Source organism: Oikopleura dioica, chromosome 1 (assembly GCF_907165135.1).
Source record: "Oikopleura dioica chromosome 1, OKI2018_I68_1.0, whole genome shotgun sequence".
Taxonomy (NCBI): Eukaryota; Metazoa; Chordata; class Appendicularia; order Copelata; family Oikopleuridae; genus Oikopleura; species Oikopleura dioica.
In genome coordinates, this window is record NC_137291.1 from 6,846,010 (window position 1) to 6,871,876 (window position 25,867).

Sequence of the window (25,867 nt, forward strand, 5' to 3'; positions counted from 1 at the left end):
TAAAATAAATCAAATCGACAAGAATCAAAAGCGAGTATTTTTCTAATATGGAGGTCGAGGGCCGACAATCGTAACATTCAATCGGATGAATTCTCCATCGGTGCGCTGGAACTTCACTTGCTGCTTTTGAGGCTGCGGATAGGTGTGAGATACTGGACTCCAGTTTTCTTGATCATGGCAGTCCACAAGCTCGCTGGTCAATTCTTCAGACGAATAGACGTGTTGGTCTTTTGATGAAAGTTGTTCGACGGACACACTTATTTTTGGAGAATCTCCTAGAATTCTGTTAGCATAGGTTCATTTTAAAGACAAACGATTGAAAAGAGGAGTTCTTCCCATAGAAAAATAGTAATTGCCGTTTCCACCGGCACTTTGCAATGCACTCTTGAATTGAACCATCCAACAATTGACATCGACACGCAAGTTTTGATCAGCACGAAACTAAAGAACTTGAGACGCTCTTTGAACTTGGACGGAACTAACTTTGAAATTGACTTTTGATGCGCGATTACCGATCAGTGCTAGAACTTTCACTAGTGCTTCCCTATCCATTTCATTTCTCGGACCACCAGCAGTCACTTCTCGGTCGTCGCCTCGATAATGACCAGATCCTCCTAAATTTCCGACACTTTTCTGAGCAGCAGCTAACGCTCGTGGAATCTCCTCGTCAGGAAAAGATTCCATAGTAATAGCATTTCTATAATGACTATCCATATCTGGTCTGATATCCATTGTCATACGACCTGACATTTTAAAATTTTCGTAAATTGATCTCTTCGCTAAAAGTTTCAACTTGCTGCAATACTCGATGGTGGTTGCTATTTATGTGCATCAGCACAAATATTTTTCAGCAGATTGATATCGTTACTATTGAAGCTGCTCCTACTCTTACCTTCCTAGGATTGTTTGAAAGTGTTTATTTCAATTAAGACAGAAGGGACTATTAAGAGCTCAAAATTGAATCAACCAATTTCTATCAAAATCTTCTTCGCAAGTTTTCATCAAAGAACTTGCTGAGTTCAAAAAACGGGCAAGCTTAGCGAAAACTTGCTTTCTCCCGATTTCGGTAACCTTTTGAGAAAGAGTGAAAGACATCTTTCAGTTACCGTATGCTCTCATTAAACAGCCAAGGGGACGCTACCTTGTTCTATTCGTACCTATCTTGCGTTCCTATCTGCCGCTTTTCCGTAGAAGCATCAGATATGATAAAAAGAGACGAGCTTGGCGAGAGCAGTTGTTTTCAAGACAGCCAAACAGATGTGGTCATTTGGGGATTGAGTCTTATAGGAGCTACCGTTTTCGTGGCAACTAGTAAAGTGAGCTTACTTTTGCACTTTATCGAAGACAAAAGATGGTACGGTGACTTCATGACTTTTGCGGTCACTCTAGCGATGGGAACGATGTTTGCAGTGACTATCTTTCAGTTTATTCCAGAGAGCCTTCATTTTCTCCATGTCCAGGTTTAATCAATTTATCACCAAACAATAAAATATTTCAAGACGTACAATGTCTCTTGTGAGAGCTGTCACAAAGGCTTTTGGGCAAGCAGTATTGTTGACCGACATAATTGCTTGGCTATTTGCAGCATGGAACAATTCGAAAGAAGTGAGCTTTACAGAATCGATGTCGGAGGTTCGAAGAAAGGGTTTCTTTTTTTTAACGATTTCAGGCGCTTCGTCTTTCATGAGCACAATGACCGTCTCATACTTTTTCTTCATCGTCGTCTATGATGTCCAAAAGATCATCCAATGCATATTCTCTAGGGAATACACTACCCGATCTACAGATATAGAAGAAAGAATACTGAAAACATATGGCAGCAAAGAAGCTTTTAATTGTGACCGGACATGTTCAGAGCCGTGCACTTGCCAGGAAACTCATTTTGTCGAATCCCGCATCAAAATAAGCAACTCAGTTGGGGCTAGCGCTAATGCTGAGGGCCGTAGACGAAGCACTTTTCGCTTGAAAGCTCAGGATTGGCCGGAAAAATATAAATTTTTCGCCTTCGAACAGCCATAGCTCACGCTATACTATATGAAACCAAGGGATGAAGGTATCTTTCGAAAGCTCAGCTTCTGAGGATTGGGGGAACGTAAAAATCATTTCGGAAAATCGACATTTCTGATTGGCCGAAAATTTGAAATAACTATTTTTGCCAGTCAACATCAACTTTTTTCAAATGTTTTTTCTTTCCCCCAATCCATAGAAACTGAGCTTTTTAAAAATGTATCAATCACGTGATTTCATTATCTCTCACGTGAGATATGGCAGTTCGTAGGAAATTCATAAAAATGGTCTCAGAATCGCCCCAGGCAATGAAAAAAAGTTTTTTCCAGGTGATTTCTAGGTTTTCGATGATGAATAAAACGATCAACATAATGATTTTCCCCCTAGTTGAAATTTTTGTCAAAATCGAAAATTTATATTTTTTCCGACCATTGGAAATTTGTTAATACTGATGCATGGGTTATTCTTTTGACCACATCTTTCGAGTGCCTCATTGAAGGTATGCCGTACACAAATTAGTTCATTACTGTATTTCTCCAGGAATGGCCTTCACGCTGACATTGCAAGACGATATCACTGCTGGTTTTTCAGTTCTATTTGCGATGCTATTAAAGATGATACCAGTACGAATCTATGAGTCTCACATGACATGACCTTATTTAGCAAAAACTCGGGAACGCCGTGATCTTGATGCGCTCTGGCCTGTCTCCTTTTTGTCAAAGTGCTTTGGTTCTCACTTCAGTGTCTGCTATCTATCCAGGCGTTTGTATCGCGATGCTTCTTAGAAATATGCACATAAAAGCAGCTGTAAAGGCCAAGTTCTTGAGAGAGGCGATTTTCTGGCAGTTAGATTTTCTGGCAGTTAGACTTTCTGGCAAAGGCGATTTTCTGGCACTGCCAGAAAATCTAACTTCCAGAAAATCGCCTTTGCCAGAAAATCTAACTGCCAGAAAGTCTAACTGCCAGAAAATCGCCTTTTTAGTATGCATATTATTTGAAACTCTGCAAAAAACTATTTTTAATAAAATCATTTATAAATTCGAAAAACTGGTGATTATCACACAAATTTCATTCCGGAGCAGTTTCAGCAGGAGTTTGCACCTTTCGACGGGAGCGTTTGATCTAAAAGCCGACTATTCAGGGCGCTAAAAAAGACGACGAATTTGGAATTGAAATTTCTGCGCTAAAAATAGAATGAGGGCAGCATCCACAGTTCGTTCTTGCTATTTTCGGAGTAACAAACGGGTTAACAGGCAGCTGAAAAGTTAGATTTTGATTTTTCTGAGAAAATGGAGGATGATGAAGAGAATGCGGATAGAAAAATGTTGAAACTGACACCGATTCCACCACCTTCTGAGGAAGAATTTTCAGGATAGTTTTATAACAAGTTCAGTTTCAAAAAGCATTTGCGTGCGCCATTATCTCAGTGGGTGCTCACTGTGACCAAGTACTCGAAATCAGATGCAAACACCGGGTGATTAACACAGAAATTCCCGGAAGAAGCTGATTTATGTTTGCTACAGCTATTAATCTTGAATAAATGGGTCAAAAGTGGCCTTTGTCAATGAATTTTTATAAAACGTGTAAGAAAACATTGGTGGTACTGTCGAAAACCCTGCCTTGGTAACGATTCAACGAAACTCAAAAAACAATGCATCCTTCCTCGTCAAAGTTGCTTCCAGATCATTTGCTTTCAAAGCAAGAAAAGCGAAGAAAACGATTCTGCATTCTAAAAACGACGATCCTGACTTCCGTTTCAAGATGCGAGTCGAGTGTGAAAATCAATCATATTCGAAAGACGCTTCATTCCGCTGTTCAACGAAGATTTGGATGTTTGCAAAAGTTGTTGATATGGAATCTCCTCGTTTTTTTGAGCTCAGCAATTGGCGATGTGGAAAGCTAGAGTCGAAAGTAGACATTCACATGAATAAATGTCTGAAGAACGATGCACTCGAAAAGAAGCGATTACAGTACGCAACGACTGTGTCCATGCTCAACAGGAACCAAATTCGCCCAAAAAGTCAACAGACAATTCGTGGAGAAGTTCAAAAAGATTCACAACTTTCGAGCATGGAAAGAGGCAATCTTTTCACGAAAAAGGAGATGAGACGTCTTGCTCAGAATTCCAGAAAGTACGAAAGAAAAATAAAGGCCGCTACAGTTCCTGATCCTCGACGCTTGGAAGACTGGATGACAGTACTAGGAAAGTGATTTATTTGACCGAGCACAGATGCACGAAAGAAATGACAGTGAATATAGTTTAGTTAAATCTTGAGTTGAATTATCCTTTAGAGCTTGGGACATCCTTGATACGGTAGAAAAGCAGAGGCCGTGCGTTCTTCTTTTTCCTTTGTCTTTCCCTGAACTAACATAAATTCGAAGCCGCAAGCGGCTTCTCTTACGATGCAGGAGTTCTTGGGGCTTCGAGGACCCGAGCAGCGGGAGCTCCAGCTCGAGCGGGTGCTTTCTTTGCTGTTGTAGAAACTGCAGCGAATTTGAAGCGGGAGTCACACCAGCGTTCGCTCTCGCATGAACGGGACCAAGAGGTTCTCCCTTTGAAATCAGAATTGAAAAAGGATTTCGCGTTCTTTTTGATTTACCTGATAGTTAGCGTCGAAAAACTTTTTAAACCATTGAACGAAGTGTGAGACACTTGACAGTGGTGAAAGGAAATTACTTTGCATGACGTTGTCGCCACGGAAGCAGATTTCTCCTTTTCCTTCGCGCGCATAATAATCCATGTCGGGCACGTCAACAAGTTTAAAAAATATTAGCCATCGGCAAATAGCTGAACCAGACGTCGCTTGTTTTCCAAGGCTCTTTAACCGAGAAGATTGTAATGCCACAGCAGACGGTGCAGATGTTCTTGTGAGTCAAGACGACGCCTTTCGGATCGCCAGTCGTGTCGGATGTGTAATTGATCGTAGCAATGTCTGAATAATGAAATTAAATGATCGCCCCTATTTTTATCATTTTTACCTGAAGAAGTCGGCGGAACATTATCAAACGAGCTGTCTTTTCCGATTGCAATAAAATCGTCGAAACTTATGATTTTATAATTGGAGGACTTGACCTTCTTGAATTTTCGAAACACAACGATTGTTTGAAGATGAGCAGGCTTGATTTTGAGAATGAGGTCAAGTTTCTTTTGATTTTGAACGAAGCAGATTGGAGCTTCAATCTGAAGAAAAAGTAAAAATAATCTCGTAAAGAAGTTGTAAACTTACGTGCTCGAGAATGTATTTGACTGCTTGTTCACCAAAAGTATCGTAAAGCGAAACATTGCATATATTTTGATAGTATCCTCCAATGATTACTGCGTCGTATTCGTAGCAATTCGACGAGTAGATCGCAATTTTGCTTTCTCCACTGATAAGTCCGTGCTTTTTCAGTGAATTCGCCAGGTATTGAGATGTTGCAGCGAACTCGCCATAAGTACGGGTCGTGTAATCTGTCAAATCTGGCGTCGGAGTGCCTCAAATGATAGCATTATCACTGGCGGTCTCTCTTCCTCGCTGGAAGCACTCAAGAATTGTCTGAATAACTGTAAAGAAAGTTCTGAGTGATACGCTTTACCTGTGGATAATCAGCTGGCAGAGTCCAGAGTCCTTTCTTCTCGCAGAGAATATTGTGTCTTGCGAAGGTTTCAGAATCTGCTTCATAACTTTGTGGCGCGTCAACGTAGTCTAATTTCTTGTTTCTGTGTAGAGTTATAATTTTGATGAAGACAAACCTTATCTACGCCCATTTTTTTTGAACGAGTTTTGCAAGACTTTGAAGTTATTGACATATTCGTGCTCGTGTTTTGCATTGTACTTTACTGTCTTTAGTCGGATGGAACCTAAACCAAATGTAGCTTGATTAAAAACGATTCGAAAGATGAGGGGTAAGGTGGAGACAACGAGGACATCATTTTTGTTTCACGAAACGAACATTGAAAAGTAATAATTCATTAATAAATCACGAAAAGGCGATGGTGAAACAAAATGGATTCTAATGAATGAGTTTCTTTCGCCGGAACAACGAAGCCCGATATGGGATGAAGCTCTAGCTTTTGCGACTCAACACGATTTGCGCATGCTGACCTCTTCAAAACACTGGTTTGTTGACGGTAAATTCTTTACGAAAGGCCAGCAAAAGAAGTTTGGCTACCGTCAACTCCTCATTATTGGATCAAGAGACCGAGATGATAGTGTTAATCCTAGATTCTTTATTATTCTCAAGGGTCAGTCTAAAGAAGGCTACAAGATTGTCTTTGAGGCTTTAAAGGAAATGATCAATATTGAAAATTTTGAACTTACTTGGTTCGGCAGCGAATTTGTCGTGTGTAATAACGTTGATGAGGACCACAATCGGCCGTTCGGTAGTTTTGAATAGCAGAGCAGCCGATTTTCCTGAAAAAACTGTAAATTGATCTACAAAAAGAAACTTTGTCCTGATTCTGAATTTACAACTGTCTCGTCCGATTTCGAACCTGGGCTCAGAAATTCGATTCGCGAAACATGGCCGGAGAAGAATCTACGCATGGTTGGGTGCTACTTTCATTGGTTACAGAGTGTTAGAAGATATTTACAAAGTCATGGACTGTTGGCACTCTGGGAGAAAAATGGAAAGATACTCCAAGCACTCATCCATGCGATCCCATTCATTCACTTGACCGAACCTACATTCTACGACACATTTATGCAGCTTTTGCGTCGAACACTTGATGAACTGTCTACACCACTAATCAAAGACGAGATTAATGAGTTCTACAGATATCTTTCTACGACGTACTTGAATGACGATGCTAAATTCCCTCCTAGTTCATGGGCCCTTGCATTATCGATAGGAGCGAGGAATGGTTCAAAATTCTTGACTAATAACAGTCTTGAAATCATGGTAAGTTACCTTTTTTTCGATGGGAAATCTTGTAAAAACATCGAATTCGTGAAGATGCGATTCCAACTAAAATTAAATGTTTAGAACTCATCCCTGGTGGATCAAGGAATCAACAATGCGACAGAGCTATCTACGGTCATCTCCATTGCTAATGGCTTTAAAAGTGAAAGCTTCAGTACGGAAATTGCTAAGCTTGAGAGCAACAGCCAGCAAAGTACTAAAAATGACAGATTGTGCGCCTTAGTTGCGGTTGTACGCTACGAGCAGCTAGCAAGATTTGACAAAAAATGCGCAGAAAATGGCTCAATCGAAGAAGCAATTGTTTCTGTCGGCTTCGGCTTGATGAGGGCCAGATCAAAGGCCGAGTCATTGAAATCTACTCAGAAACTCCGACATTTTATCAACAACGCCACGCAACCAGAAACTGCTGTATTTCAAAATTTGATTAAAGAATCAACAGCTGACGTATAGTTACTATTTTTTATACAAAAATAAAAATTATTTAGTCATACCAGTTTCAAGAAGCAATGCCTGTGATGTCCCCAGTTCGCGATGAGCAAGAAACAGCTGGTGAGCAAGTTGACCCAGATCCTTTCGCTCAGCAAGGAGGAGAATTCGATTTGAGAAGAGTTGCGGCGCCAATCGCTCAGCCAGTTCAAAGAGTGGAAAGAAGAGTCGATGAGGAGACGAGCAATGATGAAGTCGATGTGCCAGCTGTTATCCATGAGTTCGACCCACCTCCAGTGGACTCTTTACCGTCGGACAATGAGGATCGTGAGCCTGAAAACTGTAATATATCAAAAATGTAAATATCAAAAATTTAATATTTCTAGTTGAAAAATCGCCATCTCCAATACATTGGGAACGACTTCTGGATAAAACCGATGAGATAGATGAAACGATCAGAAAACAGTTTCCAAATCGTCCTTCGTCTTCAGAATCGGAGCAAGGTAACTGTCCATATTTAAAAAATAAATGACTTTCATTTAAGAAAATGACGAAGCCGGACAAGCTAATCGTTCTCGTCCAACATCTGATTCTTACCGGAATTTTGATGACAGAACTAGTCCCGAAAAGCTGGTTCTATCTGAACCCAAGCAGCCACGGAAGTATATTCGCAGCGCAAAATCCGCAAAACAGCGCAAAACGCGGGATCTTTCATTGTCAGATTCTGAATCGGATCGTAAGTTTAGTTTTATCAAGCAGAATGTTAATTATTCTAGATGAGCGCCCCGAATCTTCGCAAAATACGCGTAGTTTGTGCGCAAAAGTGAAGCGGAATGCGAAAAAATCAACCTATTGCGAGCATGATTCCCCACCAAAAAAGAAAAAGAAGAAAACTGAAGCCGAAGTGCGTTTGGCAGCCCAAATTGCGAAAGAAAAGAAAATTCTTAAAGAAAGAAATCGAAAAAAAAGAGAAAATGATCCTAAGGTAATGCTTGTATGTTTCTTTAAGAAAATAGCAGAATATTTAGGGCTACTATGCTGATATAGCAAATAAACGGCGTCAAACCATTCAAAGAAAAAAAAGAACAAAATGAAGAGTTGATCGCAGAGTTACGGGAAGAGCTGGAAAAAATGAAGGCGGAAAATGCGAAATTGCGAAAACGCGAAGAAATGAGAAAAGCAGATATCCCAGGATTGTTTACACGTATATAATGGTTTCTTATTTAATTGTATTTAATTAGAATAACTTGATAAATAATAAAAAGACGATGACGATTTGATGCGCCAATTAAAAGAAGTACTCGCCACTTCCGACGAAGAAGACTTCTGATGTTCTATAAAAAAAGCTCCTTACATTTTCATCAAACTCGTTACATTCGTTACGGACGATTTCCATAGGTCAGAGCCGTTACAAAATTACCGGGGCAAACTTGCTGTTGCTCTAGCGCCTAAGGGTTACATTGTAGCCCAAGACATCTTTATACGTATCGACGGAGAATCTCAAGCTCTATGCCAGTATCATCTCAGATTTTCGAGATCTCAAAAAATTTCGGATTTATGGCGATTTTTCATTTTTCAAAGGACTACGTGTCCCTAATTCAGCCAATCACAGCACTGTATTTGACGCATTTGCACCGGTAAATTTGTAACGTCTCAGTTAATTGAAGCCGCTGAAAAATAAACCAATAAGTGAAAAAATTGATTGCAAAAGAAAATTCGAAACTCCTTTCCTATATATTTTTCTTCTTCGTTGGAGCTCCTAAAGATGGAATCGAGCACGTCGTTTTGTTGATTCATCGAGTTCCTAGAATTCGGAAGCTTTCTTTGTTGTCTGCGAGAAGAATACTGGCAGGAAGTTCTTCAATATCTTTCGAGGAGTTCAAAATCATGTTAAATTAAAGAAAGGGCACAATTATAACGGGTAAATTCTTCTGGAGGCCCACAATTATAACGGGTTCAATATTCTCCCCGTTGTTATTTTATATGGTCAATTTTCAACACTGAGTCCTTTCTGAAATTGAAATTCTGAATTAAAATTTAAAAATGATAGACAGTATTTTAGTTTCGCAACTCGTAAAGCTTTAATGTCAAAAATTGAAAAAAAATAGAAACATTTAACTTATCAACGGTTTGTGCATCGAAAGAGAGAAGAAAACGCATCATACATTAAATACGAAAGGTTGAAGTTTGGAGGCGAAACAAAGCGGAAACACAGTTCATAAGTTTTAAGCGAATTGGGCAAAATTTTATAGGCAGTTAATTCTTCTCTAATTCCTCTGGCAGTTAATTCTTCTCTGATCTTCATCATTTCCGCTTGAAAAAAACCGTTGATTTATCAACTAAATTCAGGCGAGCACAGCGCGGCGAATAAGGGAGGAGCGCGCCGCCCACGCGCGCCTGACTATTTCTCAGAAGAATCAGAAGATGAATTCCGAGCTCTTCTTCTCTCCGTTTTTTTATCTTCCAGGATCATTAACTATAGATGTGAAATCAAAAGAGGCGATTTTCTGGCAGTTAGACTTTCTGGCATATTAGATTTTCTGGCATTGCCAGAAAATCGCCTTTGCCAGAAAGTCTAACTGCCAGAAAATCTAACTGCCAGAAAATCGCCTCCCTCCAAGTTCTTTGCGGCTCTTGTTGGAATGTTTCTTTACCTTTCCTTGGCGAGGATGTTTCCTGCCATGCAGGTGAAAATATTAGATCGTACACGGGTAATAAAAATCATAGGAGCTTGTGGATGCACCGCCAAAAGAAAGCCGAATGTCTGTCAATTCATATCGTCAACAGACAAAGCGTAAAACTTTCAGGCGTTTGTTCATTGCTAATGTTGGCTATGTCATTGCTTTCTTCATCCTAGCTCCTCTCGTAAGCTTGTTTTCTAAGGATTAGAGTGATTTTTAGATTTATTATGAAAATCAAATTCAACAAAAAATCGAAGAAATCATCTGCGGTGACAATTAAAGATCGTATTTGTCTGTATTTCTGGAAAGCAATAAATTCATAATTAGAACATGTTGACGTCGACTGCCGACTCTTATTTTTTCTGACTTTTGAAGCAAACCGAAAGACATCTTATAGTGACCCAGGACTCTCATTAATGACCCAAGGGAAACATTCCTCGTCTTATCGTTATTTCAAAGCATATAAAGCAGGGTTCATTCTCAACCATCGCATTTCGGAAAACGCAGGGATGATTAAAAGAGACGAGCTTGGAACGAGCAGTTGTTTCCAGGACAGTCAAACAGATGGGGTTATTTGGGGACTGAGCCTCGTTGGCGCAACAGTTTTCGTAGCAACTAGCAAAGTGAGTTTACTCTTGCACTTTATCGAAGACAAAAGATGGTACGGAGACTTCATGACGTTCGCGGTCACTCTCGCGATGGGAACGATGTTTGCAGTGACCATATTTCAGTTTATTCCAGAGAGTCTCCATTTCCTCCACGTCCAGGTTGTACTATTAATCTTTTGAAAAATAAAGGAAGTCAAGACTTACAACGTCTCTTGTGAGAGCTGCCACCAGGGCTCTTGGGCAAGTAGCATCGTTGATCGGCATAATTGCTTGGCAATTTGCAACAGGGAGAAATATCAAGGCAGCGTATTGTACAGAATCGATGTCGGAGGTTTGTCAAGAGATGATTAATTTGATTTTTAACAATTTCAGGAGCTTCGTCTTTCATGAGCACAATGACCGTCTCGTACTTTTTCTTCATCTTCGTCTATGATGTCCAAAAGATCATCCAATCCATATTCTCAAAAGAATACAACAGCGGATCGAACTACAAGCGGCTCGACAGAAGATCCACAGTCAAAATAAACAACTCGGTCGGACTTGGTGCAAACGTCACCGATAGAAAACCAAGAAGAAGAATTGCAAAAGAAAACACTTCTGGATTGAAAGCTCAGGACTGGAAATTGATTGATACCGATGCTTGGGTGATTCTTCTGACGACATCTTTTGAATGCTTTATTGAAGGCAAAGAAAAAAGTAGATTGCTTCGTTACCCTAATTTTCCAGGAATGGCCTTTACGCTGACATTACAGGACGATATTGGGGCTGGCTTTTCAGTTTTATTTGCGATGCTATTAAAGATGATCCCAGTAACAATCGACGGTTCTGACATGACTTAACCTTATTCAGCAAAAACTCGGCAACGCCGTGATTTTAATGCAGTCTGGTCTGTCTCATTTCTGGGAAAGTGTTCTTGTACTAACTTCAGTATCGGCGATATACCCAGGTGTTTGTATCGCGATGCTTCTCAGAAATATGCACATAAAAGCAGCTGTAAAAGCGAAGTTCTTCGCTGCTCTCACTGGGATGTTTCTGTACATTTCACTAGCCAGAATGTTTCCAGCCATGCAGGTGAAAAAATGTCATAAAAACATCTGATGGAAATTTTAGGAACTCGTGGATGCACCGCCAAAAGAAAGCCGAGTCTCGGCAAAAGCATATCATCAACTAGCAAAACGCAAAGTATACTGGCGTCTATTTATTGCTAACGTTGGATTTGTCAGTGCTTTCTGCATTCTAGCACCTCTTGTAAGTACCTTGGTATTTCTTTGGAATCAAAAGATTCTTTAGATTTATTATGAAAACAGCATCCAAGAAAAAATAGAAGAAATCATCTGCGGTGAAAATTAGGCCCTATTTACTGAAATTCATAAATATATATTGAGTATGTTTCGTATATTTGTGTTTTATTCGGAAAAAAATCCTTCATTATGAATCATAACATTTTCTTAATTATAAATCATAATCTATTAGTTGTTGATTTATTTAATAACTTTTTCCTACGAAATCCTTTACGTTTTCCCCATCGAAATAAGATCATTTGTGGTTGCATTTAGGAAAAAACCTTCTGGATATGTGATGACGTCACATACCTTCACCTTGATTGGGTTTGCCTGTTCCGAAGTTAGACTTTTGTTTAAAAGAATAATTTAAAATAGGGGACTGCCTTAATCGTCGTTAAAACGTTGCATCGGCTGCTAATTTCAAAGTTCAATAATGAGCAAAATCAACGAAGAGGATGAGATTTATTACGCGGAATTAGAGACATTTGTGGACCAAAAACTCAATATTTTTGAACTGAAGAAAACCATCCGAGAAAAGCTGAGCGAAGAGATTGATGAGACTCGCGAAAAAATAAATGCCATTAGAGGAGAAAATTTGAAAAAAGAAGAGTCTATTCTCAAAATCGAGCAACTACGTTCAATTATGATACAAGAGCAAGAATTGGAAAAAGCTCGGGAAGAGATGTTGGAAGAAAGTCCATTTCTCCAAACATTATTCGGTGGATATGCTCATACACGAGTTTGAAAGATTCGCTTTTTGATCATGAGATTTCAATGTTTCTATTAGAATAAAATTTCAAACTCATTGATAAGTACCCTTTTGAAACGGACTGGCTCCAAAGACGAGACAAAAAGATGGACGAGGAGATCGAAAAAATCCGAATGCAGATAGAGAACAATATCACCAAAATTGCAGTCCTAAAAGTTAATTTGTGTGAACTGAAGGATCCCGAAAAGTTGATGGCTGCTGCATCAGATTCACTTCCAACTTGTTCTATTTGCTTGGAGCGATACAATAAAGAAGATCACTTGGAGTCTGTTCTTACTACTTGTGGACACAAATTTGGGCGATCTTGTATCGAGAAAAGCTTGGAAACCAACGAATACTGCCCCAAATGCAACAAAATTTCCAAAAACCAAAATGTTCTCACTATATTTGAATAGATTTTCTATGTACGATTGCTTTAGTCCTTCAATAAAATCATTGAAATCATCAACAAAGCTATCATTGTACTTTGCTCACTCTGTTTCGCTTCCCTGGCTAAATAAAGCATATCGAATGCAAAATAAAAGAAATCATTTCCAGGAACAATTGAGAAATCTATTCATTTATGTTCTTGGAGAGCAATAAATTTATTATTCGGACATGTTGAAGTGAACAGGGCTTATTTACAGAAAAGGAAAACGGAATGTCAAGGAGCGAGTTTATCAGCAGCGTCAGTTGAGCTATTTACGAGAGCGAAGATTTCTTTTGGGAGCAACTTGATTTGTTGAGTCTGATAGCCTCCTCTGCGAACGAGTGGTTGCTCGTTTTGGCTTTTCAAGCTCTTCAACAACTGAAAAACTGAGCGAAGAACAAATTAGAATGACTACCTGGATCCAAGTTATCAGTGGTATTCTTGAACTTCTTCGAAGGAGTCGACGGCGGAGCCATCAGATTTTCGATATTTCCGGAGGCAAGAAGATTCTCCAATTTTGTAACTTTACTCTGAAGGACTTCGTTGTCTCGCTCGAGATTTTCCTTCTCTTTTCGCAAAAGGCATCTGTCTGATCTCTTCTTCAGCACTTCTTTTTCTAGCTCTAAATATTGAAATAAGATAATGAAGGCTGTTTTTTTGCTTACCTAAAGCGTTGATCTTCGAGTTGAGTTCAGCTTCTTTATTCGCTGCTTCTTTGATCTGATGCAGCAGCGCTTCGTTATGATTGCTCTGTTTCTGAGATTCGAGTTTGTCTTCAAGGTCGAACGAGATTCTAACCTGTTCAGCAGATTCAGTTGCTTCCTTTTTCGCTTCACGAAGTTGTCTGTTCAAATCTTGAATTTGTCGGTAGAGCTCTACTTTATCATCGCTGTCTGGCTTGTCGGAAAAGGACTAGGATTTGTAAGAAGGAAGAAATTAAAGAATATCTACCTGAAGAGCTTCTGGCGTCTTTGACATGTCTTCCATGATGTTGGACATTAGATCCGCCGTCGAGTTCAGTTGTGTTCGAGTTGAAGACGCAACCGGGAGGATCGAGCTTCGAGCTTTTGGCGGGTTAAAGTTGGCAAAGTCGATCGTATCGTTGGAATCAAGTGGATCGATCGACATGCGCGTAGTCTTTACAGTGAGGAGCTCGTCTTCTTTTTCTGCCAGCTTGAGCTCAAGCTGCGCAAGGGATGATCGTAATTTGCGCGTTTCTGCAAGTTGCTTTTCTAATTTTGAATCGTTGTCTTTTGCCGCCGCCTCAAGATTTTGATTTTTCATCTGCAAGACTTTCAGTTCGCTTTTCAACTCTTCATTCTCCGTAGAAATTGCGTCTGTACCCTTCAATTTTTCTTCGAATTCAATTTTTGATTCAACGCGAGCTGCTTCGATTCGAGCGACTTCTTCTTTTGATTCTTTCAATGATTTCTTGAGGATTTTCATCTCTCTGAAAAGCTTTTCTGTTGAGCTGTTGTACTCGTTTCGAAGCCTTGCGCGTTCGTTGTGCAAGTCGACTTTCCAGTTATTTTTCTGAATGTCAAAGTCCATTCGTTCCTCGTTCATCAGTTTTTCATCATCTTTCCAGGCGTTTTTCATGGCTAGAACAGAAGCGACTAGTTCTCTCTCACGTTCGCGGTAGTAAATGAGATCATCAATAAGGTCGAGCTTAGTCCACTTTCGATAATCTTCGTCGAAGCTGCCCGAAGCTGGCCCAGAAGGAACGCTCGTCAATGAAGAAACAGGCGTCTCGGAGGATGAAATTGTATCTTCCTGGCTCGCCACTGGCTGTCTACTGTAATATGCCGACTCGTTGCCTCTCGTGACATTGTACTGGTCGATCGTGGAGCCACTCATCGTTTTGAACATAACCGATGCATTCATTTGTGTGTCATGAATCGTCGACATGTTCATTTTTGTCATATCTTTGAATCCATGTCGATCTCTACCAAGACTGACAGTTTTCGCAGAAGCAGCAAATTTCAAAGAATTGAGCGTTTCTTCCGCAAACTTTTCATTTTGACTCACGGTTACTATTTTATGGGATCAAAAGGAAGCTCCAAATTTTTAATCATAAAACAAAAAGGATCTCATTCATGCTCGGTGCCTATCTGATCCTTTCCTATGATGATTGTTTTACTATTTCCAGTCAAGTAACTTTGCATCAGCCTGGTAAGCTTACTGTTGCGGAACGATACTGCAACGGAGCCTGGATTTTTCTGGTTGTTTCTCAGCTCCTCGATGACGATCCCGAGCTGCATTAGTGACTTGTTGATGGTCTTTGACTCTCCGAGCCGTTTTGCATCTCCACCGATGTTTTTCGATCTTTCAGCTCCGGCCAAGTCGCAGAAGCAGATTTGCGAGACTCCCCAACGATGAGCGGTCAATCTTCTAGCGATTTTGACGATGAATAAACAGTGACTACGCGACGACTCTTCGTTCAAACGAGTCGCAGCGACATTCAAGTTCCTTCTTCCAGCGTCGATGACTTTATACGCTTCGTGAGCAGAGCTGATTTGAACTTGATGGACTCCGCCAACAAACGGGCCTTTTGCATCCTGTCTGATTCTCAATTCGGCGCGCTTGCTGCTTCCATCTACGGGCACCAATAAATCGTGAATTCGCTCATTGTAGACCTCGACGAATGAAGCAAAGACGAGGAATTCGCTGTCATCATCGATCGGTTCTTTGAGCGGCTCAGGTGCGTTACCTGGCTTGAGTAGCTCGGGATTCAGCCTGAGGATGGAACTGCGTCGTCGGGAGTTCCAGTCACCAGATTGGCATTCTCCGTCGTTTACGCGCTCGAGAACTTCGTCTTTGAATGCATTTGCTTGTTTCTCCTCAGTGATACCAACTCTGCTGATGTAGCTTGATCCAGTGGGGCGGATGTCAGTAGAACCGTACATTTTACCATCCAGCATCGCGAAAAGACTTTCCATCGTCCGCGCTAGAACTCCCGCATCTTCCCCTGGGCCACCCATCATTGTAAACGTTTTTCCACTGCCAGACGCTCCATATGTAAACAAGCAGCAGTTTTGACCATCAAGAGCAGCTCGAACGAGTTTTGCGCCGGAGTGAGAGTACATTTCCCGCTGTGTAGTTGAAATCGGGACAACCGTGTTGAATCCGAACTGTTCTCCATGACCAGGTCGAGTAGGGTGACGAATTGTGACATGGGTGCTCGAGTCAATCTGGAGAAAACCATCGGAAACTTCGCGTGGGGATGAAGCGGGACGGATTCTGAGGACTGTTTCCAAAGCATCACTTGCTGTGTCACTAGAATAACGGATAAAATATCATTTTATTCAGTTTTTTATTCAAGCTCGTCGATTTAAATTCCTATTTTCACAAAAACTTACCCGTCAACAATTCCCGCCGCAAGAACAGATCTTCGCTTCACTTTTTCATTTCTCTTCTGAGCAAAAAGTCTCTTTTTCGTCAGTTCTATCACACTTGTCGCCATTTTATTTAAAAACTCAGAGCTTTGCGCTCCGGCGGTGGGGACTTTTCAAATGAGGCGCGCTGCGGAGTGATTTTGTATGGCGCGCGCAGCTCGCGGGCCAATCGCCGGGCGATGTCGATGAGTTGCCCGGGGTACATTTCCCACGTCTTCTGAAAATCGATGCGCTCTTGAGCTCAGTTTAAAAAATATTTGCAAAGTTAAAGAATATTAATAGCAAATGCTGTAATTAAAATCCTGATCTTGCTATTTGCACTGTTCGGATTATCTTTTGGAGAAAAGACAGCATCGTTTTAAAATATATAAATATATTTATAGTGGCATTTTCATGATAAGAAATTGTATAAGTATTGAGAAGAAAGTGCCGACATCATTTGGCAAAAAGGCTGCAAAAATGAAAGTTGAGAATATAAAAAAGAATCTATTCTAGTTTTATATTTGTGATATGTATTTAGGTAATATAAGTGCAGAAGAGTACACAGTAATAGTAAGGTAAATACAAGCATGAATTTCAAAAACATTAACAATCGAACCACATAAGAAATATGGCACTAGGTAAATGACTAGAATGAAATAAAAAAAATGACAGAACAATAGGAGCAAAGTGAAAGATAGTAAATATAACACGGTAACGGCTTTTCGAAAGTTAGCAGATTTCGAACCAGTAAAATCTTAATGAAGAGGCCACGTGGTCGTCAAGTAATCATAAACGACTTCGTTCATCATCATCATCACACCTCCAGCTGGGCATAGTCGGAGGAGCTTAGCCGCTAGTCCGGCGAAAAGGGCGGCTTGACCTTCGACTCGGGCGATTTCGGCCATGACTTTGTGTACTCCCATGCCGTGGAAATTGCCTCCTGGGAGGCCGCCGAGGGACTGGATTCGGGATTTTGCCACGTCGTATGGGATATTAATGCAAGAAGCTAAATATTCATTTGTAATTCTTTCTGTAGTTATCGCTACTTTTAGCAGTTGTCAAAAAGATTCTCCTCTATGATTTCAGACAATAAAATAGCCTGAAAGTCAACTTGGATTCGAGATTTTTAAAAATTAGATCCAACTGAAATCATAAAAGAGAATGTCGAACCCAACAAAAAAGGCTGAATAATGGTAAGCATTATTCTTACCTAAAGTTCCACAAAGGCAACCCAACAAAAATCGTTTCAAATTCAATTCCGACTTCGAAATAGCTTTCTGATCCGGCACAATAATCGGCATAACCGTCCTAAAGAGACCAAAGTAGATCGCATTCCAAACGCCATGTCGTCCCAAAGTGGCAGTGCAGCCAGTCATCAGGCCTCCTTTCGTTCCAAATCCATGCTTTTGAATAACCAAACGCATTTGAGCCGCTGCACTTGGCGTTTCTAAAAAGAAAGCGTCATTCTTTTTAAAACACAGATGTTCATATTTATAATGATAGCAGGAGCTCTGTTTCAACTCATCTCAGTCATCTGTGATTGTCTCAACAATATTAAACAAGTTGATGCTAACAAAATAATTATTCTAAAATTGAGTTCTAAAACATTGTCGGGCAGCCGAAAATGTAATCTGGAGAAAAAATGGCTTGCACCGCAAAAGCCGGAATATAAAATGAGATGTAACATAAGAATTAATTCGAGGATTGAATACTTATGTTCACCTTTTACGAGAGGGCTAAAATTAGGGCAAATTCCTTACGATTTTTCTAAATCAAAAGAAAAAGTTGAGCGCGAATATCATATTGATTGCTTGATGAATTCATTTATTAAAAAAATAATCTATTGACACCCTTATTCTGAACTTCAAAAACTGAATCTTTCCCTGAAGATTTCTCAGAACTAGCACAGACACACCCTTATTCATCTACATGAAAGTATTATGTATCCAATAAGAACAAATGATACTTGAAAATAGATAAAATGAGGGTTTCTCTTTGCTAGATCTGAAAAAGCTCGAGTAAAAAATTGAGTTTTTTGTAAGTCTTTTTGTTCTATGGCTAGGCCTCGGACGTAAAAAAGACGATTTTCACCATCCGGTCATCGTACGGGAACATGAGAGGGCTCATTCGAAAGGTCTTGATAAGGGCTTTCTATTTGACCGATAAAAAAACTGGGCCCTCCCTTTCTGTTACGAGTTATTTTGAAAAATATTTTTCGAAGCTTACCTTCAAAATCAAATATCTCCGAAAAGGAGGACAGGGCCCAGTTTTTTTATAAGCCTTACAGAAAGCCCTGTTCAAGAGCTTTCGAATGAGCCTACTCTTGTTACCGTACGACGACCGGCTGGTGGTGATGATTTTTTACGTCCGAGGCCTATCTATGGCAAAATCGAAAAAGAAGCAAGTGCAAAACAGATGTTTTTACCGTTTTAGATTCTGTACCTTTTAGAGAACCCTTAGAGTTCTGCAGCAAAATCTTGACTCTTTCAAAAGGCGTGATAAAAAGTCCCTCCGTAAGTCCACTTCCCAGGCCAGCAATTGAGCCACAAGCAGCGTTCTAAAACGTGGCGTAAATATACTCGTCCATATCCGATCATAAATTTCATAACGCCACGATATAAATATAATGATAACCCCGTTATCGACTTCTCGCCTTTTTTAACTTACGGATAGGCCGGTGTTGCGGGATAAATACGCGTTGTACGAGCCGAAGCAGAAAAATTTGATCGCTCGTTTTGGCGTTTCAGCGCAGATTGGTGGCAGGATTCCTTTGTAGAGAGCTGGGAAGCCTTCGTTGCGGATTGTTTTTCGGACGCAATCTGCTATTCCGTTGTAGGCATCGGCGCTTCCCTGAAATATGAAATGAGTCGGCTTTTGGGTTGAGCGTACAGATGGAGCCCATTATAAGACTACCCTACGAGAAAATTTATCCTCGGATGGTCATAAAATGAGTACTTTTTGTAAGATCAATTTCGTAAAATTGAAAAAGTCCTCCCGCACCGGGAATCGAACCCGGGCCGCCGGAGTGAGAATCCGGAATCCTAACCCCTAGACCATGCGGGACTTGAGAGAGCCTCAAAGCTTTTCACTTATCAAAGAAGAGACTATTATCCCACTTATCAAGTGGAAAAGCGATAAGCACTCGCCGCGGGGCATGTCCCGAATGGTCTAGGGGTTAGGATTCCGGATTCTCACTCCGGCGGCCCGGGTTCGATTCCCGGTTCGGGAGGACTTTTTAGCTTTTTTCACAAAAACCAGGATTTGAAATTTATATTTCTTCCTAAGAACAAATAGTAAATACCTTGGTCTGAGATTGAAGTCGAGTCTTGACGACATCAAGAGGATGAAAAAGAAGAATTTCAGTAAGACCAGCGGCTCCACCAGAAGCGATTCTGTAACAAGGCTCGTTGTTGAAAATACCCATCTCTAAAAGCGGAAGAACAGTTACTGATAAGATTCTACGATAAACGAAGCAGGAGATGGTTTGACAAAGCAAGATTTCCGATCAAACGGAGGTGGTGACTTTAAAATTAAAGAAGAGAGTCTAAATAATATTGATTTTTTAAAAAATATTTGACTAATAATTTCAGAAGTAAATAAAGAAACTTTTCAATATCAAAGCAGGCTAAGAATAAACTTGATTCTCTTATCAGATGATTCTCAATCTCTCAGCAAACACAAAAAACTCCACCATGAAGGATCAACCAGGGCGCCCGGCCAATCAGAACCGCCCTCGGCGAGGTTAGCAAAGAAAGCCAGAGAATCCTATTTTTCACGAAGAATCGTCGAAATGCTCAGGAATCCGGCTCTGGTCTCTCAAATACGTCTTGCTGCGGCTAATCAACGAAAAAGCCGCGAAGTTCAGTTGCTCAGAAAGCGAGAAAAGGTAGAAATGACCTTTTAGAGGGTTTTGGGGCGATTTTAATGGGCTGTTGAACTCGAATGATCCGTTTTTAACAGTGTCACGTGATTTTGTTTGATTTATGGGAGTGTTCATGAGAATTTGTTACGTCCAAGTATTGAGACAGTTTTCTTCTCGAAATCTAAAGCCGTTTGCGGCTTCGAATAGAAAAAAACTAAAGCCGCGCTTTTTCCACTGGAAAATTTCCAGGCCTTCTTTCTCGAAGCCCAAAATCTCTTCTCGATTTTCAAACGAATAACTCTTGGTCTAAAACTGACTATTTAGTCTATTTCTCCGAATAATCCCTATCATTTCAGATCTTCCAAAAACCGCCAAAAGGACCCGTCAACAACCGATTGATCCAAGAACTTCCAGAATACAACGATCGAGTTTCCATCGTCGGCCACAATCGCCGCCCTGGCCGCCCCAAATTCTACTCGCCAGCGAAGATTGAAAAACTCATGGAAAATGACGATTTGAGAACGAGGGAAATCGAGACGCTTTTTGAAAATGAATGGAGAGACAAAGATCCCTACAATTATCCGCTTTTTGATGTTCGAAAGTAAGATTATAAGAGTAGAGCTGTTTTATGATCGTTTTCAGGACTCCTAGAATGCTCAGAGAAGAAAATTATCAGGAGCCGAATATTATTCATTATCCACAAGGAAAGGTTTTATTTCGTCGATTTTCTTTAGGGCATCCCTCGCATTTTCTTTAAACCAACATTTAATCGAGCGATACCCTCAATTTTGAGTCGAAAATCTCGAATTTTCTTCCACTGAAAAACTCTTTTGAAAGTACTTATTCAAATGAATTCATTTTGCTTCACAACTCTTCATAAATTCCGCGAAATAATCATTTCCCAACTTGAAAATATGGACTACGATGTCTTGGACGTTTATCCTTCGCCACCAGACGAGTATGTTATCAATTACAAAGACGATGATCCGGTAAAAATGGAGAAGTACAAAAGAAACTTGGTTGTTGGAAACGTTAATGCGCAAGAAATTGGGCCGTTGACGAGACAACTGGCTGATTTTACGCCGGAAGGAGTTACTCTTACTATTGCCGCGGTAAGTTTTTAGATGATAAATTTATTGAGAAATTGTTGAAAGACTTTTTGAGAAAGAGCTAGTAAAGTTTGATAATATTCTGGTCAGAGTAAAGCTTGTTGCACATTGGGCATTTCGCTTCGTGACTTTTTGATGATCCAAGAATCTTCCGAAAGCATTTTTCACAAGCTTGATGACCACAACTTGATAAGCAGCATTTATGTCTTGCTTCTGTATTAAAGTTTTCCGCGCAAAGAGAGCAGTCGTCAGTTTGCTCATTTTTCGTTTCGTTTTCCTTACCGGATAAAATGTCATCAATCGCCATAAGTTTTCTATTAGCACTATCCAACTTCTCTTTGAGTGAATTTTTTTCTTTCTCCAACTTTGAGATTCTTTCTTTCTGTGATGCCGATATTGAAGTCAAAATTTCCTTTTTTTGTAAGAAAATTGAATGGTAGCGATCTTCTCTTCATTGGAAGTAATTCAGGACACCAATTACTAGAGCTTACCTGTACGTAGAGTAATACATGTATAAATAGTTCCACACACAAGTATTATTTGGTTCTGGCATTAACTTTTCAATAGCATGCCCCATCAAGTTCTCCTCGCATCTTTTAAACATCATTAGCATGCAGACGAAAGGGGCTGGGACTCCATAGTCGAATACTTGACCATTGATAAAAAATTCTGTGACAATATTGAAACTTTTAACATATGATTTCAATCCGTCCCCATTTATGCTTAATTCAGGATCAAAACAAGAGGCAAATTGTCGTACGCTTATGAAAATCCTATCTATCCCACCTATCGGGAAAATGAATGTCTGATTTTACAGTTCATAAACATTTTTGAATCGATGAAGTTATTCGAAATAACGAACTGTTCCTCTAGTCCAAAACTTTCAAAAACGTCATCGGTTATCGCCGATTCAGATTCGAAAAAACACTGTCGCACATGCTCATCCAATCTCTTGCAGTCGTCTAGGATTTCTTGACTTACTATTTCAGTCATTTTTGCCTTTTTTGCATTCACGGCATCAAAAAGTCTTCTGAAAAATACAATTTCGCACTTTGGTGAAACATTTTATTTAGTTTTATCCAGGTTGGGTTTTATTCAAGAACGAATATACGTAATATATATGTGCAACTGTAGGAATCAAAGTAACACATTATCCACTAGATGGAGAATTCTGACAACCTGAAATTCAAAGACAATGCCGAAGTCGCCTATCTGAAGAAGCTCGTCAGAATGATGAAGGAAACCAAATAAAGACTTTCTTTATGCTCAATTATTCGACCCTTTCTCGATCGTTTACTCTTTCAGAATCAAAAAATGTTATGGCGTGTTCGAATCGGTTACCTAAAAAGCCACTTTCGCTACTCCAACTCGATCATGAGCAAATTCGCTCCACCAGTTCCATACTCCGACGAAAAGCACGGGCGGTACTTAGAGCGAGCGAAATCGGAGCTGACGGAGAAAGATAAGGAAGGAAAAACACCTGAAGAAATCATACAATTAGAGAAGGAAATGGCAATTTACATCCGAAATCAAGAAATGCAAAAGGTGGAGATAAAACGGGCCCAAGAGGATTTGGGTTCTATGGCGACGATTACTCAAGGAAAGGGTCTAGCAATGTTCCGATTTAGGGCTAGAGAATTCGAAGAATTTCGCGGTTTATTGAACATTTCGGCATTTTCTTTGATCTGTTTCTAGCTGATGTTATTCTAAACTCGCGCAAGTATGTTTACGCCGATTAGTAGGTCAATTGTTAGACCATAGAAAACAGGAGCTGGCCAAAAACAACAATGGTTCCCATACTACCAGCGCCAACTCATCGACCGAATGGAATACATCACCGAAAACCAACCCAAACGACCCGTCGCTGAGAATAAATCCAGTTCTCTCTATCCTTATAAGTTCTATGGAGAAATGACTGAATGGAAAGGCCTGGATAATCAGCTGAATATTTGCAGAACGAATTTTGGGATCAAAAGCGCGAGATATTTCGTTTACGAACATCGAGTGGGAAAACAGTATTTTGAACGCAACAATCAAGGTATTAACTTTCTTCTTTGCTCAGTTTTTCTTACTCCCGTTTTTAGTTCAGCGCGCTAGAATGCTCCGTAATCAGTTTTTATCTGGCGAAAGGCTTGTCAGTTTGATGCCGGCTCCTGTTCAGCCTTATTTGAGGTTTGTATACATCGTAAATGCACACTGATTTGCTTCTTATCGCGAATTCTAGCGAAGAAAGTTATACTAAGACAAGGCTTTATCTTATCATCTTACCCCTTACTTATCATTTTGTACCGGTGACAGATGGGACCATTGGACCAATTGGAGTTCTTTAGATCCATCAAAAGAATCATCCCTAATTTTAACCAAAAATTTAGAGGAGCAAGGGTATATTTCTGTTGTTTTAGGAGATTTCTAGCGATCTAGTTTGGCTATGTAGCAATTTTTGCTTTTATTGCTAACCTTTTATCAGACCCTTGATTCAAGTACCTCGATAATGATCTCCCTTTTTAGACTCGCACGATACGACAAACCAATCGGTTACCAACTCCTGTTTGTACCCGCCTTCATGGGATTGGTCAGTGGATGCCAGTTTACTCAATTACCCGACGCTTATCTGATGAGTATTTTTGCGGCTGGGATAGTGTTTTACAAAAAGCTTAGTATGCGCATTTTCACGTTTTACAGGGCCTAATTACAGGGCTTTCTGCTTTTTTGAACGCTTAAAAAATTCGATTTATTACAGTAGTTTTATTGACACCGTTTTTATCAAAAAATCTAACGCTATTGGACCATTAGCATAGTTCAAAATTCTTACTATCTTCTGTTACGGTACTTGATCCGGTCCCCACCCTTCCTCTTCCAGTATCTAAATCCTCCAGGTCGTTAGGTTGTCTCCCGCCCAATTTCGTCATTATTCTCCCTATCTTCTACTTTTTTCGCTATCCCCGCAAAAAGAACGCTTCTGACTCGTGGAGCTGGATGCACCATCAACGACATCTGGGATCACAAACTGGACGCGCAGGTCGAACGGTGTAAGACAAGACCGATCCCTTCCGGAGATGTTTCCGTGGAGAAAGCGAAGATCTTTTTTGTGGCTCAGTTGAGCGCTGCTTTTGGGCTTCTTTGAATAGGTTCTAAAATGAGGTTTCAAAATCCGATTCATCAAGTATTTCCTCCAAATATTTCGAGAAAGTCTTTGGAAGCCATACTTTTTTGAACCAAAAATCAGTCTTCTGAACCCCACCACGTTCTTCCTCGGCCTCTTGGCACCTATCCCGATCGTCGTTTACCCCCTTATTAAACGTTACAACTTGCCGGATCATTGGCAGCACACCCGCGCGGCCTGGCTCTTGCGCCCACAATTGTTTCTCGGGCTTACATTCAACTGGGGCGCGATGATGGGTTATTCTGCGGTGACGGATAACATCGATCTCGCCGTTCAAATCCCGCTCTATTTGGGCTGCGTCGCGTGGACTGTCATGTATGATACTGTTTATGCTCTTCAGGGAAAGCTTCAAATATTTTATCAGAAATTTCATTTTTCAATTTGAATTTTTCAATTTTGAAATTTATATAATCATTTTTGGTCGCTTAGGCTTAGTCTAGGGCAGATCTGTTAGTGTTTGAGCTTACGAAAAGGATATTGACGACGACCGGAAGCTCGGACTGAATACATCTGCGGATTTCCGGCAACTGCCGAAGGAATATCGCGCCAATCCGGCCAAAGCCTTCCGAAATCACCGCACGCGTCAGAAAATCATGCACTACCAAGCTCAGGAACGGTTCGCATTTTTTATCCAGAAAGACAGGGGCCTTTTTACTGAACGGTTCATGTCAAATTTGCCCCAGAAATTCTTTTGAGCACTCGAAAGGTTACGAAATGCGAGCCCATCTTGATAGGAGCAAAGTAAGTTCTTGGCTAGTTGTCAAACTGCCATGTTCTTATCGCTGGTGGCTTGGGCGACCGCGCTGGAAACGCGGGGCACCATTATCGCCGCCGATTCGTTGGTTATTTTTACAGGTTTGTTCGATACGTACAGGGCGCTTGTTAATTCCGAACTTTGCTTTCTTAAAATTATACCTCGGGTATAATCTGGGTTAGTTTGGTCAGCAAATAGGCACTAATCGTAGCTCAAAAGGACTAGTTTTTAGAAACTATTTTAGCTGAAACATTTTGAAGGAAAAGATCGAATTTCTCGAAATATAGACATCTCCTTTTTTGCGATAAGATTTTGAATAAAAATTAGAACCTCTTCCCAGACAGTAAGCCCGCATTTCTTTCCGTAATTGTCGCTGATTAGATAAAGCAGACACGCTGTCTCAAATATCTCTTGCTTTAGGAGTTCACGTATGCTCGTAATCGTATACAGGAGCGGCCCTTCTAAAGGAGCTTCAACTCGACTCGCGTATTAACCATTTTCTTCTAAGGGGCACTTC

At 40.3% G+C, this 25,867-nt stretch overlaps 5 protein-coding genes and 2 non-coding genes across 7 annotated transcripts; 4 read left to right on the plus strand and 3 right to left on the minus strand.

The window, feature by feature from the left end:
- The first annotated feature begins 6,919 nt into the window (after nucleotides 1-6,919).
- LOC145711258 (uncharacterized) lies at nucleotides 6,920-8,308 on the plus strand. The gene is made up of 4 exons (XM_081788983.1): nucleotides 6,920-7,353; nucleotides 7,395-7,677; nucleotides 7,722-7,838; nucleotides 7,880-8,308. The coding sequence occupies exons 1-4, from the start codon at nucleotides 7,231-7,233 to the stop codon at nucleotides 8,113-8,115; spliced, it is 759 nt and encodes a 252-aa protein (XP_081645109.1). The 5' UTR covers nucleotides 6,920-7,230; the 3' UTR covers nucleotides 8,116-8,308.
- Nucleotides 8,309-13,246: 4,938 nt separating this feature from the next.
- LOC145711849 (uncharacterized) lies at nucleotides 13,247-16,701 on the minus strand. The gene is made up of 7 exons (XM_081789540.1): nucleotides 16,445-16,701; nucleotides 15,186-16,361; nucleotides 14,037-15,120; nucleotides 13,884-13,997; nucleotides 13,751-13,841; nucleotides 13,501-13,707; nucleotides 13,247-13,463 (listed from the first exon to the last, which is right to left on the minus strand). Exons 1-7 carry the CDS (start codon nucleotides 16,546-16,548, stop codon nucleotides 13,354-13,356), a joined length of 2,886 nt encoding a protein of 961 aa, XP_081645666.1. The 5' UTR covers nucleotides 16,549-16,701; the 3' UTR covers nucleotides 13,247-13,353.
- Nucleotides 16,702-16,871: 170 nt separating this feature from the next.
- LOC145710880 (mitochondrial 2-oxodicarboxylate carrier-like) lies at nucleotides 16,872-19,889 on the minus strand. Its single transcript, XM_081788587.1, has 5 exons — nucleotides 19,764-19,889; nucleotides 19,130-19,312; nucleotides 18,905-19,019; nucleotides 17,673-17,909; nucleotides 16,872-17,468 (listed from the first exon to the last, which is right to left on the minus strand). The coding sequence occupies exons 1-5, from the start codon at nucleotides 19,884-19,886 to the stop codon at nucleotides 17,218-17,220; spliced, it is 909 nt and encodes a 302-aa protein (XP_081644713.1). The 5' UTR covers nucleotides 19,887-19,889; the 3' UTR covers nucleotides 16,872-17,217.
- On the minus strand, nucleotides 19,454-19,525 carry TRNAE-CUC (transfer RNA glutamic acid (anticodon CUC)). The gene has a single exon. It is a non-coding gene; the product is annotated as a tRNA-Glu (tRNA).
- TRNAE-CUC (transfer RNA glutamic acid (anticodon CUC)) lies at nucleotides 19,620-19,691 on the plus strand. Its single transcript has one exon. It is a non-coding gene; the product is annotated as a tRNA-Glu (tRNA).
- A 288-nt stretch (nucleotides 19,890-20,177) lies between the features above and the next one.
- LOC145710256 (uncharacterized) lies at nucleotides 20,178-22,703 on the plus strand. The gene is made up of 5 exons (XM_081788013.1): nucleotides 20,178-20,348; nucleotides 20,681-20,925; nucleotides 20,967-21,025; nucleotides 21,159-21,436; nucleotides 22,595-22,703. Exons 1-5 carry the CDS (start codon nucleotides 20,253-20,255, stop codon nucleotides 22,682-22,684), a joined length of 768 nt encoding a protein of 255 aa, XP_081644139.1. The 5' UTR covers nucleotides 20,178-20,252; the 3' UTR covers nucleotides 22,685-22,703.
- A 458-nt stretch (nucleotides 22,704-23,161) lies between these two features.
- LOC145711850 (4-hydroxybenzoate polyprenyltransferase, mitochondrial-like) lies at nucleotides 23,162-25,291 on the plus strand. Its single transcript, XM_081789541.1, has 6 exons — nucleotides 23,162-23,471; nucleotides 23,518-23,605; nucleotides 23,942-24,116; nucleotides 24,318-24,550; nucleotides 24,660-24,930; nucleotides 25,064-25,291. The coding sequence occupies exons 1-6, from the start codon at nucleotides 23,258-23,260 to the stop codon at nucleotides 25,289-25,291; spliced, it is 1,209 nt and encodes a 402-aa protein (XP_081645667.1). The 5' UTR covers nucleotides 23,162-23,257.
- Nucleotides 25,292-25,867: the final 576 nt, after the last annotated feature.

What these genes read in the sequence shown, in the direction of transcription:
- LOC145711258 (XM_081788983.1), top strand. Translation starts at nt 7,231, where the DNA reads ATGAGGGCCAGATCAAAGGCCGAGTCATTGAAATCTACTCAGAAACTC. An exon ending in GGATCGTGAGCCTGAAAACT is followed by an intron (nt 7,678 to 7,721) that starts GTAATATATCAA and finishes TAATATTTCTAG; the next exon opens with TTGAAAAATCGCCATCTCCA. An exon ending in GTCTTCAGAATCGGAGCAAG is followed by an intron (nt 7,839 to 7,879) that starts GTAACTGTCCAT and finishes CTTTCATTTAAG; the next exon opens with AAAATGACGAAGCCGGACAA.
- LOC145711849 (XM_081789540.1), bottom strand. Translation starts at nt 16,548, where the DNA reads ATGGCGACAAGTGTGATAGAACTGACGAAAAAGAGACTTTTTGCTCAG. An exon ending in CTCGAAGATCAACGCTTTAG is followed by an intron (nt 13,708 to 13,750) that starts GTAAGCAAAAAA and finishes TTCAATATTTAG; the next exon opens with AGCTAGAAAAAGAAGTGCTG. An exon ending in CACTGATAACTTGGATCCAG is followed by an intron (nt 13,464 to 13,500) that starts GTAGTCATTCTA and finishes TCAGTTTTTCAG; the next exon opens with TTGTTGAAGAGCTTGAAAAG.
- LOC145710256 (XM_081788013.1), top strand. Translation starts at nt 20,253, where the DNA reads ATGCTCAGGAATCCGGCTCTGGTCTCTCAAATACGTCTTGCTGCGGCT. An exon ending in CCGCTTTTTGATGTTCGAAA is followed by an intron (nt 20,926 to 20,966) that starts GTAAGATTATAA and finishes GATCGTTTTCAG; the next exon opens with GACTCCTAGAATGCTCAGAG. An exon ending in TTACTCTTACTATTGCCGCG is followed by an intron (nt 21,437 to 22,594) that starts GTAAGTTTTTAG and finishes ATTATCCACTAG; the next exon opens with ATGGAGAATTCTGACAACCT.
- LOC145710880 (XM_081788587.1), bottom strand. Translation starts at nt 19,886, where the DNA reads ATGGGTATTTTCAACAACGAGCCTTGTTACAGAATCGCTTCTGGTGGA. An exon ending in GACTTCAATCTCAGACCAAG is followed by an intron (nt 19,313 to 19,763) that starts GTATTTACTATT and finishes TTCATATTTCAG; the next exon opens with GGAAGCGCCGATGCCTACAA. An exon ending in TTGCCTTTGTGGAACTTTAG is followed by an intron (nt 17,469 to 17,672) that starts GTAAGAATAATG and finishes ATGAATATTTAG; the next exon opens with CTTCTTGCATTAATATCCCA.
- LOC145711850 (XM_081789541.1), top strand. Translation starts at nt 23,258, where the DNA reads ATGGAATACATCACCGAAAACCAACCCAAACGACCCGTCGCTGAGAAT. An exon ending in TTTTGAACGCAACAATCAAG is followed by an intron (nt 23,472 to 23,517) that starts GTATTAACTTTC and finishes TCCCGTTTTTAG; the next exon opens with TTCAGCGCGCTAGAATGCTC. An exon ending in GCATTTTCACGTTTTACAGG is followed by an intron (nt 24,117 to 24,317) that starts GCCTAATTACAG and finishes CCAGGTCGTTAG; the next exon opens with GTTGTCTCCCGCCCAATTTC.